General features: G+C 61.6%; 2 protein-coding genes across 5 annotated transcripts; both read right to left on the reverse strand.

Annotated features, from left to right (window-relative positions):
• Positions 1-887: 887 nt before the first annotated feature.
• Positions 888-6,052, reverse strand: LOC104057924 (cytosolic purine 5'-nucleotidase). Of its 2 annotated transcripts, none has more exons than XM_054049636.1 (18): positions 5,967-6,052; positions 5,214-5,287; positions 5,020-5,137; positions 4,855-4,950; positions 3,997-4,088; positions 3,869-3,926; positions 3,674-3,719; positions 3,516-3,569; positions 3,349-3,432; positions 3,221-3,262; positions 3,027-3,134; positions 2,703-2,769; positions 2,452-2,622; positions 2,205-2,256; positions 2,060-2,120; positions 1,792-1,968; positions 1,571-1,666; positions 888-1,458 (listed from the first exon to the last, which is right to left on the reverse strand). In XM_054049636.1, exons 1-18 carry the CDS (start codon positions 6,041-6,043, stop codon positions 1,420-1,422), a joined length of 1,512 nt encoding a protein of 503 aa, XP_053905611.1. In that variant the 5' UTR covers positions 6,044-6,052; the 3' UTR covers positions 888-1,419. The 2 variants fall into 2 exon arrangements, with proteins under 2 accessions (XP_053905611.1, XP_053905610.1); XM_054049635.1 differs by having other exon boundaries at positions 3,674-3,767.
• A 2,315-nt stretch (positions 6,053-8,367) lies between these two features.
• On the reverse strand, positions 8,368-17,459 carry SLC20A1 (solute carrier family 20 member 1). Of its 3 annotated transcripts, none has more exons than XM_054049637.1 (11): positions 17,428-17,459; positions 16,884-17,334; positions 16,657-16,797; positions 16,476-16,561; positions 14,824-14,920; positions 13,064-13,183; positions 11,206-11,454; positions 10,565-11,114; positions 10,279-10,464; positions 9,489-9,573; positions 8,368-9,026 (listed from the first exon to the last, which is right to left on the reverse strand). In XM_054049637.1, exons 2-11 carry the CDS (start codon positions 17,197-17,199, stop codon positions 8,865-8,867), a joined length of 1,992 nt encoding a protein of 663 aa, XP_053905612.1. In that variant the 5' UTR covers positions 17,200-17,334; positions 17,428-17,459; the 3' UTR covers positions 8,368-8,864. The 3 variants fall into 3 exon arrangements, with proteins under 3 accessions (XP_053905612.1, XP_053905613.1, XP_053905614.1); XM_054049638.1 differs by having other exon boundaries at positions 17,419-17,459; XM_054049639.1 differs by lacking the exons at positions 13,064-13,183; positions 17,428-17,459.
• Between the last annotated feature and the right edge of the window lie 1,014 nt (positions 17,460-18,473).

The raw sequence follows: 18,473 nt of genomic DNA on the forward strand, positions 1-18,473 counted from the left end.
TCCCCCTTGTCCTGTCCCTTGTCACTTGGGAGAAGAGCCCAGCTCCCTCCTCTCCACAACCTCCTTTCAGGCAGTTGTAGAGAGCAATGAGGTCTCCCCTCAGCCTCCTCTTCTCCAGGCTAAACAACCCCAGCTCTCTCAGCCGCTCCTCGTCAGACGTTCTCCAGCCCCTCACCAGCTTTGTTGCTCTTCTCTGGACACATTCCAGAGCCTCAACATCCTTCTCGTGGTGAGGGGCCCAGAACTGAACACAGTATTCGAGGTGTGGTCTCACCAGTGCCGAGTACAGAGGGAGAATCCCCTCCCTGGACCTGCTGGTGACCCCATTTCTGATCCAAGCCAAGATGCCGTTGGCCTCCTTGGCCCCCTGGGCACACTGCTGGCTCATGGTCAGTTGCTGTCAACCAGCACCCCCAGGTCCTTCTCCTCCGTGCAGCTCTCCAGCCACTCTTCCCCCAGTCTGTAGCTGCACAGGGTTGTTGTGCCCCAAGTGCAGGACCCGGCATTTGGCCTTGTTGAACCTCATGCCATTGGCCTCAGCCCAGCGGTCCAGAAGGGCACAGAGAAGCCCTGTTTAGGCACTCGGGGTCCTCCCAGCAGCCTCCTCTCAGACCCAGAGTGAGCAGCAGCACAAGGCAGCTGGTGTGGGGCTGTTTGCTATGGAGTGGTGAGGTTTCCCTGCTGTCAGGGGAGTCAAGCAGCGCAGGGGGCTGTGGGAGCCCCAGCATCACCTTCCAATCCCCAGCAAGCAGCGCTCCTGTCCTCATTCCCACCCTTCTGCCTCTCTGGACACAGCCACCACCGGCGCTGGCTCAGCATCTTTATTGAGAAGCCTCAGTGCTGGAAGAAGGCTCAGAGCAGCATCTGGAAGTCCTGGTGTGGGCCTGGCCCCCTCCTCTGGGGTGCAGAACAGTGGGGGGGGGGCAGCTGGGTGCTGCCACGCTCTGGTCAGGGGCATTCATTTGTCCCAGCTGCCAGCTGAGGATTTGGGAACTGCCCTTTGCCTCCACCTCCCAGGCTTGGCCGGGTGGGGGGGGAAACAGTTTGCCAATTTTATGTCTCTGTGATGCCAGGAGTTTATCTTTTATAAATAGAAAAGGGTAGGAAACAGAAGAGAGTGATAGTAGGAAAAGGGGTTCCCAAGGAGCAGCAGAGACCCCTGAGCAACACCCGCTTCCCCCAGTGCCAGCGCTGGGACCCCCACCCAGGGCACGGTGGGTTTTGTTGGTGCGAGGTGGGTTCCGGTGATAGCCGGGTGGCCCTGGGCTGGCACCGAGCTGGTTGAGGGCCACAGTGAAGGTGGGGACACGGGGCAGCTCGGGGGGGGCTCCCTTGCTGCAGCACTGGGGAGGGGGTGAGGCGGCGCACAGGTTCGGGCCACCAAACGCCCATTCAGCCGCCAGCAGGGCTGGGGGGGGTTCAGGCTTCTCCGTCATCCTCCTCTTCACCGCTGGAGTCCTGTGGGAATCCAGGGGTGCTCAGTGGGCACAGGACACCCCGGCATCAGGGTGCCGGCACTGGGACCCCTGCAGCCACCAGGTGCTCCTGCCCCTCTGTCCCCTGCACCCACCTGCTGGCCAGGGTGGCTGTGCTGGGCCAGCCAGGGCGCCAGCGCTGTGCCGGCCTCCCCGGTGTGACTGTGCTCCACCGTCGACTCATGTGCCATCTGCGGTGGGGAGAGCCTGGCAGAGTGTGGCTGGCACGGCGCAGCCAAGGGGCTGGGTGCCCCACCCAGGCAGAGAGGGAAACTGAGGCACAGTGGATAAGCGGGAAGGGCTGGGGGCTGCCTACCAGGACAGGGGATGCCCGGAAGAGGTAGCTGAAGGGGTAGTAGAGGAAGTTGATGAAGGAGGCAGCGTAGAGGTCCGCATAGCGCATCAGCTGGCTGGCGAAGAGTGTCTGGCGTGAGCCACAGCGGAAGAGGCTGCCCATTTTCCCGTAGCACATGTCCATCTCGTGCGTGACTTTCTGTGGGCGCAGTGTGACAGTCAGGGCACTCAACGCCTCCGGGGTGCCTCCACAGGCGAGGGGCTGAGCTGGGGCGCTGCTCAGGCATCACCTGGATCTGACGCTTGATGGAGCTGATGTCCGGGCGCTCGCTGCTGCCGCTGTCCAAGTGCCTGGAGTGGGAGAGAACCAGCTGGGAGCTCGCTGGGAGGGCTCCTCGTGGGTGTCTCCTGCTCAGTGTCCCCGTGCCCACTCACTGGTACAGCTCTGCCAGGAAGAGGTCCAGGCTCCGCAGCTCCTCAAAGAGCTCTGCAAGGCAATGGGGTTGGATGAGCGCAGGCGACATTCTCCCACTACCTTCATGACGTATGGGACATCGGCCATGTCCCATGGGGTTGGTTTTGCCATCCATGAGGGTTAGGAGGCCCTGGATCACTCCCTGAGCTGGGCCTGGCCACATCCCTGCCCAGGCAGGGTCCGTGTCCCTGGCCGGGTGCCGCTTACCACTCTTCTCCGTCCAGACCTGCAGCTCCCGAGCCAGCTCAGGCACCACCAGGAACGTGCGCCAGCCCTGACGCTTCTTCGACTTGAGGATGTCCCCGAAGATGTGGTCCCCCATGTAGAGGATGTCTTTGCCCTTCACGCCCAGCAGGTCACACACGATGTCCGAGGAGCCTGTGACAGCCGGACGTCAGGGCCACGGTGCGGGCACGTCCCCCGTGCTGCCCGCGGAACCCGGCCAGGCGCTCACCCACCGCCAGAGTAGACGGCACAGTGCTGGAGGGGGCCGGTGTACGTCCCGATGCGCAGTTTCCCTGTGTCCTTTGGGACAAGAGATCATAGAACCATAGAATCACAGAATGGTTTGAGTTGGAAGGGACCTCAGAGCCCACCCAGTTCCACCCCTGCCATGGGCAGGGACACCTCCCACTGGATCAGTGGGCTCAAAACCCCATCCAACACCCCTGGGTCCGCGCGTGGTGGTGGTGGGGGTGCCGTTAGCTGTGCCTGCTTGGTGCCCACCCAACTGCAAACCCACCCCGTGGTGCCCTCGGCCCCTGCCGTGGCGCTGGCCCCACCGTGTTGACTTGGCGCAGGACGGTGCCCTCGGCAAAGAAGAGCGGCTTGCGTGTGTCCACCACGATGAGGTCGAAATAGGATCTCCATGGGCGCTGCAGGGTCCCGGGCTGCCGGGTGCCGGTTTTGGGGGGGTCAGCGAGGGGCTATGATGGCATCTGCACATCCCCCCGGACCCCCACAGGGACAGACTCACCGTATCCCCATCACTGAAGTCGAACAGGTAGGACATGATGGCCTGCAAGGACACCCGGAATGGCCACCACCGACGCCTGGAGAGCAGAACCCCCTCAGCCCCCCTCAGACACAGTCCCCTCTACTCACGTCGGTGTAGTTGTAGTCACTGTTGGTGGCCAGAAAGACTTTGCCCACCTCCCTCATGCGGCTCAGCAGCAGCGGCACGCGGGGCTGGCAAGGAGCGCGTCAGCGTGGGGGCCGGGGGAGCCACGGGGACCCATCCGAGGGGTCCAGGGGCGTCCATAGACACTCACATCCTTCACCACGTATTTCTCCAGGTTCTCCAGGGTCTTCTCCTTCAGGCAGCCCTGCGGAGGGGACAGCGGGGGGGGGGGCTGGCTCAGTCCTGGGAGCGGCAGCGGAACCTCCCGCCCCCCTCAGATCCCTCCCAGCCCCCCCGTCAGCCCCACACCGAGAGGTGGACTTGGTCCATCGCCTCGCGCACGTCCTGGAACATGCTGCGGAAGGACATGAAGAGGTTGCCGTGCTTGTAGCCAGTGTCACAGCTGCGAAAGCGGGGAAAGTTGGGGGGGTGAAGGGGATGCTGTGCCAAGGAGACACAACGACCCCCGACCCACCAGCTGAGCGCCCCCATCTCCCCCCTTACTTCACGTATCTGGAGCAGTTGGTGAAGAAGTCCACGAGGCAGGCGTAGAGGTGGGCCTCTGCGGGGAGGGGGCTGTGAGGGGGCCGCGGGCGCAGGCAGGGAGCGCGCGGAGATGGGGCGCTTCTTACCCGTGAGGTTGAAGAGGGTGTTGAGGATGTGGAAGCGCTTCGTGTCATCCCTCTGGATGAATTTGTTGGGGTAATAGTGGAGGATTTCGGCCCTGGGGAGGGAGTATGGAGCACCGTTCCCAGTGTCCGGATACCTCCTGGCCCAGTGCCATTCCCGGTAGCTGGCTGTCCCCCGGCCCAGCGCCATTCCTGGTGCCATTCCCAGTCCTCAGGCTGACCCCCAGTCCACTGCCATTCCCAGTGTTTTCTGGCCTGCTGCCATTCCCAATGCCAATCCAGTGCCATTCCCAATGCCATTCCCAGTGCCATTCCCGCTGCCATTCCCACTGCCAGTCTAGTGCCATTCCCAGTGCCATTCCCAGTTCCATTCCCAGTTCCATTCCCAGTGCCAATCCAGTGCCATTCCCAGTGCCAATCCCATTGCCATTCCCAATGCCATTCCCAGTGCCATTCCCGCTGCCATTCCCACTGCCAGTCTAGTGCCATTCCCAGTGCCATTCCCAGTTCCATTCCCATTGCCATTCCCGCTGCCATTCCCACTGCCAGTCTAGTGCCATTCCCAGTTCCATTCCCAGTGCCATTCCCAGTACCAATCCAGTGCCATTCCCAGTGCCATTCCCAGTGCCAATCCAGTGCCAATCCAGTGCCATTCCCATTGCCATTCCCAGTGCCAATCCGGTGCCATTCCCATTGCCATTCCCGGTGCCAATCCAATGCCATTCCCAGTGCCAATCCAGTGCCATTCCTGTTGCCATTCCCAATGCCATTCCCAGTGCCAATCCAGTGCCAATCCAGTGCCATTCCCAGTGCCATTCCCATTCCCAGTGCCACTCCCCGGGGTGGGGGTCCTGCACTCACCCCTTGAGGAAGCGGAAGCCGTGGGCGCACACCAGCAGGTTCCCGTGGGAGTCCACCTTCAGCAGGTTCCCGTAGAGGGCATCGAACACCAACCCCCTGCGCCGCGCCCCCGTCAGCGGGCTGGGGGGCCCCAACACCCCCACCCCGTGCCCCCCCAAAACTCACCGCGTGGGGAAGGTGGGGTCATACTTATAGGCAAGAATCTCGGGGGGGTACCCGATGGAGACGAGGTGCTCCAGCAGGAGGGCGAATGCCAGCTCCTCGTAGTCGGGGGACTTGTACACTGCGGGGGACAGGGGCGGCGTGGGCAGGGGACCCCCAAGAGCCCCCCCTTCCTCCTTCTTAGCCCCAAAACGCACTGGCCAAGGTGTAGTCCATGTCGAAGCCAAAGCATTTGATCTTTTCCAGCGCCAGGCTCCGGTTGACGAAGATTCTGCAGGGGATGGGGGTTGCGGGATGGGGGGGGATCAAGGCTGGGGGTGGCACAGAGGGGGACACGGGGACCAGAACCCCTGTCCCCAAATCCATCCCTGCCCCGAGGAGGGGGAGCTGCCCACCCGCCTTGGTCCCAGGACACCACAGGGAGTTATTGGAGCAGAAAAATCCGCTTTTGAGCTGGAAATGGAGCTGAGCGGGGGGGGGGGGGGCAGCAGGGAGGGGAACCCCCTTTTTGGTCCTGGGTGTTTAAATGCCTCCCCCCCTTTTTCCCTCCTGCAGCCCCCCAGGAATCCTCCCTGTACCCACAGCCTCCTCCCAAGTGACCCCTTAGATCTGCCCCCCCCCAGACCCGTCCCCCCGGAGCCTTCCCCCCAACTCTTTCCCTTCCAAGCGCCACCTCCAGATCTGTCCCCCCAAAACCCTTTCTGCCTAACTGACCCCCCTGACCCTTTCTCCCCAGATCCCGCTCCCCCGGACTCTTTCCCTCTTTCCCCCCGAAGTCACCCCCAGACCTGTCCCCCCAAGACCCTTTCTGTCTAATTGACCCCCCCCGACGCTCCCCCCAATGACCCCCCCCCCACCCATCTCCCCTGACCCTTCCCCCCGGACTCTTTCCCTCTTTTCCCCCAAGTGACACCCCCCCCCCCCCCCCCCCAGCTCCCCCCCGGCCCCACCGGTGTTGGCAGTCCCTCCGCAGGGCCTGCGGGTCGCCCTGTCCCGGCTCCCGTCCCCGCTGCCCCTCGCTGCCCATCCCCGTCGCCTCGGGCCTCCGCCCCCCCCCCCACACCCCCGCGCCGCTTTAACGGGGCCGGTGGCACCGCCCCCCCCCCCCCCCCCCTTCCCGGGCCGGCCCCCAGCAGGGCGGCCCCCCACCATGGGGCAGTGACCCCCTTATCCCACCATGGGGCAGAGACCCCCCCCATCCCGCTATGGGGCAGTGACCCCCCATCCCGCCATGGGGCAGAGACCCCCCCAGGAGCAGTGGCCCTCCCCATGTACCCCCCAATGGGGCTGTGCCCCCCCCCCCGGCCATGTCCCCACACTGTCCCCCCTAAACAGCCCAGGGACCCTCCCGTGCCCCCCTCCAAATGGGACAGTGTCCCCACACCTCCCCTTTCCACCCCACAAAGGGACAGTGCCCCCCATTCACCTCTCAAAGGGGACACCGATGCTCCAGTGCCTCCCCTGGGCGCAGCGCCCCCTCCATATTCCCCCCCTGGGGCAATGTCCCCCCTCCACGCACCCCAAAATGAGGCAGTGCCCCCCCCGAGTGCCCAAAGCGGGACGGTGACCCTCCCGTGTCCCCCCAAAACGGGGCAGTATCCCCCCCATCCCCCAAATAGGGCGGTGACCCCCCTGTGTCCCCCCAAAACGGGGCAGTGTCCCCCCCCCCCCGGCACCCCACAGTGGGGCAGTGTCCCCTCCGCACAATAGCGCCGGTGATGCTCCCGTGCACTCCCCCCCCGAACGGGCCGGTGCCCCCGGGGCCCCCCCGGGCCGGGGAATCATTAACCGGGGTCAAGGCCCGGTCCCGGGGCGCAGGACGGACCCGCGGGCATCTCAACCCCGACCCGCACCCCCGATCCCTCCCTCTGCCCCCCATCCCGCTGCCATTCCCAGTGTCCGGTGGTCCCTGGCCTGGTACCGCTCCTGCTGCCATTCCCAGTGTTCAGGCTGTTTCCTGACCCGCTGCCATTCCCACTGTGTGGCTGTCATCCAGCTCAGTGCCATCCCTGCTGCCATTCCCAGTGTCTGTCTGTCCCCCATCCCATTCCCATTCCCAGTGTCCATCTGTCCTCCATCCACTCCCATTCCCAGTGTCCAGTTGCCCCCCATCCCACTGCCATTCCCAGTGTTCAGCCATTCCCTGGCCTGGTACCATTCCTGCTGCTCTTCCCACTGTTCAGGCTGCCCACAGCTATTCCCTGCATCTGGGTTGCCTCCAGGACCAATTCCATTCCCAGTCCTGGCTGTTCCCTAGCTCACTCCCATTCCCACTGTGTGGCTGTCATCCAGCTCAGGGCCATTCCCAGCGTCCGGCTGCCCATCCCACTACCATTCCCAGTGTCCGTCTGTCCCCCATCCCACTCCCATTCCCAGTGTCCGGCTGCCCCCCATCCCACTCCCATTCCCAGCGTTTGTCCATTCCCTTGCCTGGTACCATTCCCGCTGCCATTCCCAGTGTCCAGGCTGTTCCCTAGCTTGCTCCCATTCCCAGTGTGTGGCTGTCAGCCAGCTCAGAGCCGTTCCCAGTGTCCAGCTGCCCCCCATCCCACCACCATTCCCAGCGTCCGGGCTGCCCCCATCCCGCTGCCATTCCCAGTGTCCATCTGTCCCCATCCCGCTGCCATTCCCAGTGTCCAGCTGCCATTCCCAGTGTCCGTCTGTCCCCATCCCGCTGCCATTCCCAGTGTCCAGCTGCCATTCCCAGTGTCCGTCTGTCCCCATCCCGCTGCCATTCCCAGTGTCCGTCTGTCCCCCATCCCGCTGCCATTCCCAGCATCCAGCTGCCATTCCCAGCATCTGTCTGTCCCCCATCCCGCTGCCATTCCCAGTGTCCGTCTGTCCCCATCCCGCTGCCATTCCCAGTGTCCGGCTGCCCCTGCGCGCTCCCATTGCCGCTGCAATCTCCCCCTGCTCTTGCGCCAGCCCCTGCGCTGACGTGGGTGCCCGTGCCCGGCCATGACCCTCGGGAGCATCGGAGCATCCAGCCTGGATTGGGGCAACTGAGCAGCGGGAGAAGCTCCAGCAGAGAGCTGGGGGGGAAGGGGGGGGGGGCACAGGGCCAGGGCTGCCCCCGGGCTGCAGCACCCCGATAACGCCCCACACCCGCCCCGTGACTCAGGACGAACACGTGGGGCCCCTTATCAGGTGCCCCAGCCGGGGGGGGGGGGGGGGGGGGGTTGCAGGGGCGGAGCCGCAACAGGGCAGGAGCTGATGGGGGAAACAGCCGCCCCCAAAACACCAGGACCACCTCGTCCCCTCCCCAGGGGCATCCAGCACACCCCCCATCCCATCCCCACGGGGCTCCCCCAGCCCTGGGATCACCCCCCCATCTCCCCAACAACACCGATGTACAAAGGAATCCTTTATTATCTGAGGTAGCAGCGGTGAGGGGGGCACGGGGGGGCCCCACAGGGACCCCCATGCGGGGCGGGGGCAGCAGCTGGTGCGCACACCACTACAGCGATGGAGGCAAAGCCGAAGGCAGCGCAGCCTGTGGTGGGCAAGGACACCCCCGACCCCCTCTCGAGGGTCAGGGATCAGACCCCATCCTTACTGGAGGAGGAATCGCTGCCGGGGGGGCTTAATTAAGTCATCAAAAATAAGAGAGTGGGCTCTGGTCACTGCTAACCTAAAGCTACTGCGCAGCAGAAGGGGTCACCCCTCGGCGTCACCCCCCAGGCACTCAGCACTGGGACATGGAAACAAAAACACCCCGGAGAGTTCATCGATGACATGAGGAGCGTGGGGGAACCCCAAGGTGACGGCAGCCCCTCCTGCGGTGGGATGAGCCCCTTGGCTCCCAGAGGGAAGGGGGGCAGCAGGGAAGCAGGAGCGATGCCAGCCCCTCACACCTTCAGGATGGCAAACTTGAAGAGAGCCATGATGGCAGCGCTGATGACACCCGAGATGGGGACGGTGACAAACCAGGCCATGAAGATGTTGCGGAAGAGGCGCCAGTCCACCGCCTTCCTGGAACGCAGCCAGCCCACCGAGACCACGGAGCCCACCTGCCCGGGGAGCAGGAGCATGGCTCAGCCTTACACGGGGATGGGGCATCCTACTCCCTCTCCAAACCCCTGCCCTTCCCAGGGAAAGCCTCATCCATGGGGCTCAAGGTCTTGCTCCAGGCCGTGAAGACCCAGGAGACGCAGACAGGCAGAGCGCAGGCGAGGAGCTGCTCTCCCAGGGTGAGGGGGAGCGGGCACAGCACCGCTGTTTCCATGGTTCCCGTGTCCGCTTGGCAGAACCCCCAGATCCATCAAAGGAGTTTTGTTCTCTGTCACCTCCCCTCAAGTGTCCCCTCATCCAAGGATGCCTCCAGCCCTGGGCAGCTGCTGCCACCCACATTGAGATGCCAAGGGCAGCCCCGTGTGGGACCTCCCGCACAGCTCCGCTGGGTCACCACGCAGATCTGGGGGAAGCTGAGTGGGCACCGAGCTGACCCATCCCCTCCTGCCACCCCCACCTACCTTGCAGTGGGTTGTGCTGATGGGGAGGCCAACGTTGGAGGCGATCACCACGGTCAGGGCAGACGCCAGCTCGATGCTGAAGCCACTGAGAGACAGAATCATGGAATGGTTCAGGTCAGAACAGAACTCAAAGCCCATCCAGTCCCACCCCACTGCCATGGGCAGGGACACCCCCCACTGGATCAGGGGCTCCAAGCCCCATCCAACCTGGCCTGGAACACCTCCAGGGATGGCACAGCCACCACTGCTCTGGGCAACCTGGGCCAGGGCCTCCCCATCCTCACAGCAAAACATTTCTTCCTAAGATATCATCTCAATCACCTCTCTTGCAGCTGAAAACCGGTCCTCCTCATCCTATCCCTGCATTCCCTGATCAAGAGCCTCTCCCCAGCTTTCCTGGAGCCCTTTTCAGTACTGGAAGCTGCTCTGAGGTCTCCCTGAAGCCTACTCTTCTCCAGGCTGAACAACGCCAACTCTCTCAGCTTGTGCTTGTATGGGAGGTGCTGCAGCCCTTGGATCATCTCTGTGGCCTCCTTTGGACTCACTCCAACAGCCCCATGTCCTTCCAGGGCTGAGGGCTCCAGACAGTGCACAGGAACGCAGGCACTGGCTCCCCTGCAGCACCCAGGACCTCAGGCTGGCGTAATCCCAAACCAGACCTGGGGCTGTGCTCCTCTCTTGGCTCTCCAGACCCCCAGCCTGACCCCATGCAGACCCCAGCTCCGCCCACCCACGCGATTAAACCTCCAAAGAGAGCACGGAGGGTGCCTCCAGGAGTGGGACACCTTACCTCGATGGTGTGATGGGAGTCAGGTCCTTCCCCATCGTCTGGATGACTCTCCTTCCCCAGACCCACAGGCCGATGCAAATCCCTGCACCTCCGTAGAGCAGCAGCCAGATGGGAGTTGCCACTTTGGTAGCCACATCACCTGTCTGATAGACCAGGTAGAGGGCAACCAGTGGGCCGATGGCATTGCTGGAAGAGAAAGGAGAGTTGGACTAGAGGGCCAGAAACTTTGGGCAAGGTGGGCACAGCCCTGGCGAACAACCTCACCGCTTCTGCCAACTCAACTGACCTGACATCATTGCCACCATGCGCAAAGGAGCCGAAGCAAGCTGTGAGGATCTGCAGGAACTGGAAGAGCAGGGACACCTCGGGTTTGTCCTGGTCCTGCCATTCTTCTAGAGAGCCTGTGCTGCCCTTGCGGTCGCTGATACCCATCTCCACCTGGGCCGTGTTCAGATCCACATCGGCAGCAGGGTGGGCGTCTGCTACTGCATTGCAGTAGCTGGTGTAGCTGTCCATGCGGACCCTCTTCTTGGCGTCCGCTACGGGCCAGGTCAGCTTCTCCACCTCATCGCCGTCCCTGGCACGCAGGGAGTCCAGCGGCATGCCGCAGATGGCCATGGTGTAGGAGGTGTAGCTGTTGTTGCGCCGCAGGGGCTTGTCTCCCGAGTCCCCCATGCAGTCCCCCACCTTGGCCAGGTGCAGTTTATGCAGCAGCTCCTTGTAGAGCCCAGAGTCCTTGTGCACGGTGTGGTACTGGTACTGCCCGCTGGTGCTCAGCTGGTGGCCCACGGCCTGGTTGAACTGGACGAGGTTGCCATTGGGCAGCCGCACAGCTCCTGCCAAGAGACGGCAGGGGTTGAGCACCCAGCGGTGCCTGGGCTGGGGAGAACCACCCCTGACACCCCCACATCACCCACCACCACTCACCGCTGTCAATGCTGGTCTCCTTCAGGTCAAGGCTAGGGAGCCTCTCCTGCTCTGGGGCTTCCTCCAGGTCCCCCACGTTGAAGGAGACCATCCTCTCCTCCGCTGCTGCCCGCTGGGGCGCAGCCAGCCTCACGTCAGCAACGGGGCTCTTGGCATCGCCCAGGGCCACCTTGGGCTCCTCGTGGTCCTCCTTGGGGCCGACGTTCTTCTCCATCAAGGGGCTTTCAGAAGGACTGGATTTGATCTCTCCTGTGAATGGAGGCAGCTGCCATCAAACCCCTTCCCACCACCACACCCAAGGCCTGGAAGGAGCCCACAGCCCTCACCATTCAGATTTATGGCAGCTAAATAAAAATCTACAGCTTGCCCCCATCCTGAACTCTGGAAATTGCTGGGCAGTGGCACCTTGTCCTGGGCACAACAGCCAAACCATCATAAGCCAGCTCATCTCCTATTTTTAGAGCCCCCCACCCACACGGGGTGTGGTGAACACCATTATGGGGCTGTTATGGCTGTTGTTCCTACGACAGAGGCTCTTCTTTGAGGCATGTTTGTCCCATCCCCGGTGGTTGTGCGATGTTCCAGATCTGCTTCAGGGGTGGCTGTGACCCCTCTAAAGCTGAGGCAAAGGTGCCCAGAAGAGCCCAGCTCCTCTGCCAGCCCAGCAGCTCCAGTCTGCCAGAAGGACTCACAAGCTTGGGCTCCTCTCCAGCTCCCACTGGTGGGTGACAAACCCAAACAGGAGCCTGTCTCCACCTTCCAAGGGCAGCCTGGTTTCCTGTCTCACTGGAAGAGCCAAGTCAGTGGCACCAAGCCCTGGAAACTGAGGTTGTTACTCCCCCTCTACCGGGAAAAGCATGTTTTTGACAGGTGAAAACATGAGGTCAGCTCCTTCAGACACCAAAACCCACCTCTGTGTCACAAACACAACGGTTTCCTGGCCAGTTTCCTCACTGTGAGGGCCAAGCTGTGGCATCCAGCCCCTCACCCTGGCATCCAAGCCTTGCAGAGCTCACCCCGGCTCTGCACCAGCATCTCCTCCTGGTGATGCTCTCGGGCAGGCAGGGTAGCTGGCCTGGCAGGCAGGAGTTAAGCCAAAGCTTGAACAGCTGGAAGAATGTCAAGGGCAGCCATAAAGCTGTTAGTCACACCCCAATTACACCAGTCTGACAAGGACACTGGTTATCCCCTCATCTCCAGTTCCTTAAGCACTCCAGACTGCATACAGAATTGATATGCAACACCACACACGGCTCCAGGAGAGCTGCCGGGACTTTTCAGGAGGCAGAGCCCAGGGCTGCTCTTTTGGATGCCTTTCAATAGAGAAGGTTTTTTCTTTGTGCTACAGGGAAGGATTTCATCAGCTTACAGCGTGTTAAACTTGTGATCTGCATCTGCCAGGCCAGAGAACGATCAGCAGGTATGCAGGGGATTAAAGGTTACACCAGTTAACAGGCAGGTTGCCTCCTGCCTTCCCTTCTTGGCTATAAAACAGCAAAACCAGGCTATAGAATATCGTCTGCTGCCCTACACGGTTCACAGAGAGCCCGCCCTGCTGAGAAATCAGCCGCCAGACTCTGCTCAGTGGCACAAGAGCCGCTTCCAGGGGCGCTGCAGGCTCCCAGGGAGCAGCGTTCGATGCTGCTGCAGGTCGGGAGCACCCAGGGTCCCACCTGCTGGGCTGGGCCCCAGTGACTCAGGGGTTGCAGAGCAGCTTAAGTGATAACCGAAGCTGCGAAGCTGCGGATCCCTGCTAATAACAGCCCTGTGGCTAATGAGATCCCCTGCTGGGAAAAGGAGGTGGTTAGTGCAAGCGCGCCCTTCCCTGAAGGATTGCAAAGAAAGAGGCATTACTTACGTTCGATTTTCTTCTTCATTCTCGGACACACAAAGAACCAGACGACAAGAGCACAGACAACAGCACTCCCCGCCGAAATTAGCAGGATACCCCACAGAGGAAGTTTGTCAAAGCCCAGCACTAGGAAATAAAACAACGCATCTTTGAAATCCTCCAGGCAAAAGCCTCCTCCACACATGACTTTGCTCTGCGTGCCACGGGAACTCCATCACCTGCAGCATCCCTGAGCCAATCTGCCTCCCAGGGAGGAACACTGTCAGGAAGCCATCGCCAACTGCACCAAAACCGAGAGCGTCACCCCCACAAAAATCCACCTTGCCCATTACAAACTCCCCCATCAAAAGCAGCTCTTTCCCAGGTGGAGACACTGTGCCCTCCTGCAGGCAAACCCAAGCAGGGAGCGGTGTCTGCCCTGCGCAGGTACAGGAGACTCCTTATTTGCTGCAATGTCAAAGGGAAAAAACCACCTGGCACAGTTGCTGCAGCGACAGCTTTGCATCTTGGGGCAGGGAGAGGGCATCGAGGCCCTGGGAGGGTCCCAGACAGCCCCACATCTACATGAACTCCTGCAGCTGCTGAGGAAGAGGGTTCCCCTGCACCACAAATCCTTAGGAGCTTCAGCTCAAGCTCCCAGGCAGCTGAGGTGCTACATGACCCAGTTACAGTACTCCCACATGCAGTGTGACTTTTAGCAGAGGTTTTGTGTTATCCAGCCGGCTGCAGGCCCCACTCTGGGTATCAGGTGCCTCGGACCATTCTGCACCTGTGTTTGCCGCTGCAGGCAACACCTTCCAGCTCCTAAAGCACCGACATCTCAGCTTCTTCACACACACTGTTTGCTTATGTCAAACCTGGCTCACTGATGGCTATAAACCCTGCACACAAGCAAGCCAACGCTCACTCAGCCCACCTGAGGGCTCAGGATAAACAAGAATCCACCTTGCTGGGAAGGGATCAAGCGATCTGGGAGCAGCAATACCGCTGCTCTGCAACCCTTGTGCCCCCAGCAGCCCCCCAGCTCCTGCCTGCTCCCCTCAGCTGCAAAGCCAAGGGAAGGGGAAGAGGATGGCCTTCCAAACAGTTTTCCAGACACTGTTTTCCAGAGAAAATCCTGTGGAGCCAGTACTGACTGGCCTCACCGCACTGCCAGCAACTCCTCCACAACAGGAAACCCATGCTCTGACAGCAAACAGCTCACTCCGAGTCACTCTGGCAGATGGAGGTGGCAAAGCCACCCTCCCCTGGCCCTGCCCATGACCTGTCCCACTCCACAACAGCCAAACAAGCACTAAAATTGGGCTTTCAAACTACAGGACAAATTCCTCCGCTTGGAACAGGTGCCAGCTCCACTTGCCAAGGATCATCAGTCTGTTCTCCAGGACAAAGGGAATCAGAAGGCACAGCCTCCATCCCTGCTCCCAGCCTCGCTACCCAGCCTGAGAAGTCTCTGCAGCAGCAGCTGGGCACCCAAGTTTTAGCACAGGGAAGAGAAGGGAAGAGGAAGCCATGGGATCTGCCTGTGCCTGGAAGTCTAAGGAGTAAGCTCTGGAGGGGTTTAGTTTGAGCAGGTCTCTGGGTAGGCAACTACCTAGCCCAGCACTCGGCACACGCTGGCCTGCAGCCTTCCATGACCGGCACAGGCCAGCCGCCTTCTAGGAGATTGCAGCCCTGTAAAGCAAAAAAGGGGTAAATCGGGCATTTAATGGAGGTTTGGTCAAGAATTTAAACATTCAGGTTCAAGTGTTCTGACAGGCACTTACGAGGGGCACCGGTGTACATGATGGAGAAGAGGTTGATCCCCACAGTGCAGGCATAGAAGACTGGCAAAGCTCGCAAGCCGTTGGGAACAGGATCTGCCTGCAAAACAAGGATCAGAGCTGTAGGAAGCCAGACCTCGAGGACTGCACAGCAGCCACATAGCGGCAAAGCAGCAACCCCTTCCCCGAGTGGGTTTGTGCCCTCAGCTGCTGACAGAAAGTTCAACCTCACGTTCCTGCAGGCTCTGCCAAAAGCCAGAGCTCCAGACAGCCTGAGGGAACAGCTCGCGGGGTGCCTGAAGAGCTGCCCATCGCAACCCTTGTGGGGGCTGGGGCCAGCAGAGGAGGTGTCAGAACACTGTGGGCCCCACATAGCTGCTCAGGGAGCCAGGGCAGGATCAGCAGAGTGTCCCAGAGCTCCCAAAGCTGGAGCATCTCATTTGTGCCTGCAGCGAGGGGCTGCCTGGCTCCTGCAGCCCTTCCTGAGGCTCCCAGACGGCTGAGCTCCGCAACCTCTAGCTGCACCCAGGGTTTCTTCCCACTGCCCACGCACTTTGAGACAAAAACATTTGTCAGGTAAAGCTTTCACCTCCTTCCAGCTGACTTGGAAATAAAAAAGCCCATGGCTCACAAAGCAGCTTATTTGACCCCAGCTCTGCCCAGAGAGGCCCTTGCCGAGCAGCGGGAGCAGTTAATCTCCACTGCTGCCCAGCAATTGGGGTTCAGCGTCAGCACAAACACACCCAGAGCTACCAAATGCTAAGCAAAACGGAGCAACTGGACCATTCAGTGCCAGGACAGAGCACGACGGGGCTGGCCCAGCTTTGGATGCTGGTTACGCAAGGTTACTCGGATAGCAGGGACACTGAGTTGTTTTAAAGGGCTGCCAGGTAGAAACCAGCTGTGATAAGATCTCAAGATTTCTTGAACCAGAAACAGTTAGAGCAGAGACCTAAAATAATTTACGTTAACCTCAAATATGCAGAGGAAAATGCTGGAGTTTCTCTGTGCTGGATCCCCTGCTCGAAGCTGGCAGCTCCCTGCGTGCCAAGGGCATCATCATCACCTCAAAGATGAAGTCAAAAGCTGTGATCTTTTATCTCAAGCACTGTTGGGTGCCCAATCTCTCTTCCTGGGCTGTCAGACATCCCCAACAGAGGGAAGGTGTCCCTGAAGCCAGCCTGGACACCCCTGGGTTTGCCTGAGGCCCCAGACAGGAGGAAAAGGCAGTGCAACAGAGACAATTCCAGCCCTCCTGGCTTAAAAACAAAGCTGTCACTTCCATCAGCAACAGGACATAAGGCCCAGCCTTGCCCCAGGAGCTAGGAAAAGCCAGCAAAGAAGTTCTGATCTCATCCATTCTGGGCCACTTCCCTACTTGGACACTGCAGCCGTTCCTGCTGAGGCCAGGCAGGACACTCCTGGCCCACATGGTTTAGAGATGGGGAAGCAAAGTCTCCTCGCTTCCCAGGCTCTGCTTTGAGGAGAGGCTACAAGTCAGGCTTCCCTTCACCTCCTCCCTAAAGCGCAAACCCAAAGGTCAGCACAAGGATGGATGCGCCTGGAGAAGCTGTGGTGCACATCAGCCAACCAACTGGTCGCAAGGGCAGATGAGGAAGCCCCCAGTAACAGAAAATGGGGTGAACAGCCCTTACCTTACAGAGGATGAACCTCCGGACGAGAAAGAACAGGACAGCAGACATAATGCCGGAAAGGAGGGGTGAGATGAACCAGGACAGCACTAGGAGAAAAGAGGCACCATCAGCGTCCCACCGCTCGAATGGGAAGCCCAGGGGCCACACAGACACCAAGGGTGCTCACATGAGCTTGACTCACCGATCTTGAGCAGCTCGGACCATTTGACACCTTCTTGCCCTTTGGCCACCAGAGAAAAGCCAATGGTTGCCCCAACGATGCAGTGGGTACCGGAGATGGGGAGCTTCAGGAACGAAGCCACCAGCTGCCACACAGCAGATCCTGGGGGAGGAGGAGAAGCCTGGTGAGAAAGCCCCCCCTCCTGCGCCGTGGGGCGCTGCCCCCCATGTCGCCCCCCCATTCCTCACCGAACATGGCGCTGATGGACCCTGCCATGAGCAGCGACTGCTTGCAGTTGTACATCTCCACGTCAATTAGCCCTTTGCGGATGGTCTCGCTGACCTTGGCTCCAAGCAGCGCGGAGCCCACGGTCTCGAAGATGCTGGCGAGGATGCAGGCCTGCCGCAGGGTCACCACGCCCGAGCCCACCGCCGTGCCGAACGAGTTGGCCACGTCGTTGGCGCCCACCGAGAAGGCCAGGATGAAGGCGATGAGGAAGCCCAGCACCACCATCCAGAGGAAGGGCGCCATGGGCGCGGGGGGCAGCGTGGGCGGCGGCTCCATGGGAATAAGTTAGGGATGCAATTAAATAGGGGGGAAGTCGCTATAGAGCGAGGAGGGGTCCCGCCGTCCTAGAGCCTCGCCGGGCGCGGGGAGCGCGAGCCGGGGGCTGCGCCATAGCCTGCGCCGCTCTTCATCCTGCGGGAGAGACCGGGTTAGCGGGGACCGGCACTTCCCGCGCCCCCAAACGGCCGCGCCCGCCCCGCCCCGCCGCTCACGGACCCGCCTCACCGTGCGGCTCGGCTCGGCTCGGCTCGGCTCCGCTCCGATTCGGCTCAGGCTCCGATTCGGCTCAGGCTCCGATTCGGCTCAGGCTCCGATTCGGCTCAGGCTACACTCCACCCCCACCACACCGACTGGCGCCGCCGCCCGCCCGCGCCGCCTTTTATGCACCGCCTCCGCACCACGTGATCCTTGCCACGCCCCCTACAGCCCGCCATTGGCTGACGCCCCTCCAGTGGCGGCCAATCTCGCGCTCCCATTGGCCAGCGCCGAGCGCAGCGCGCGGGCTCCGTCCCCCTTCCGGCCTCTGCGGCCCCGCGCGGGCAGCGCGCGCCGGGGCGGTGCGGGCAGCGGGGAGTCAGCCCGGCTCGGCTCCGCTCGGCTGGGTTGGGATTAGCCCGGCTCAGTTTAGCTTGGCTGGGCCCAGCCCGGCTCGGCTCCGCTCGGCTGCGTTGGGATTAGCCCGGCTCAGTTTAGCTTGGCTGGGCCCAGACCGGCTCCGCTCGGCTGGGTTGGGATTAGCCTGGCTCAGTTTAGCTTGGCTGGGCCCAGACCGGCACGGCTCCGCTCGGCTGGGTTGGGATTAGCCCGGCTCAGTTTAGCTTGGCTGGGTCCAGCCCGGCTCGGCTTCGCTTGGCTCAGCTCGGCTGGGCACAACTCAGTGCTCAGCCTAGCCTGGCGCTGTTCGACTGAGCTTGGCTAAGCCCAGCCTGGCTCAACTCGACTCGATTTGGCTTAGCTGGGCACGGCTCGGCTGGACTTGGCTGGGCTCGGTTGGGCCCGGCTCAGCCTGCTGCGCCCAGCCCGTCTTGTCTTGGCCTATCTGGCATTGGGTCGGCTGTGCCCAGCCCAGCTTCGCTCAGCTGGGTTTGGCTCAGCTCAACCAGGCTTGGCTCGGTTCAGCCTGGTTTGGCTGGGCAAAGCTCAGCTCAGTTCAACCAGGTTTGGCTGGACTGGGCTGGGCTTGGCTCAGCTGGGAATGGCACAGCCCATTGTGCTTGGCTTGGCTCGGCCTGGCTTGAGCCATCTAGCATTGGCTCAGCTGTGCCCAGCCC

The sequence above is a fragment of the Cuculus canorus genome, chromosome 26 (assembly GCF_017976375.1).
Source record: "Cuculus canorus isolate bCucCan1 chromosome 26, bCucCan1.pri, whole genome shotgun sequence".
In the NCBI taxonomy this organism is placed as follows: Eukaryota; Metazoa; Chordata; class Aves; order Cuculiformes; family Cuculidae; genus Cuculus; species Cuculus canorus.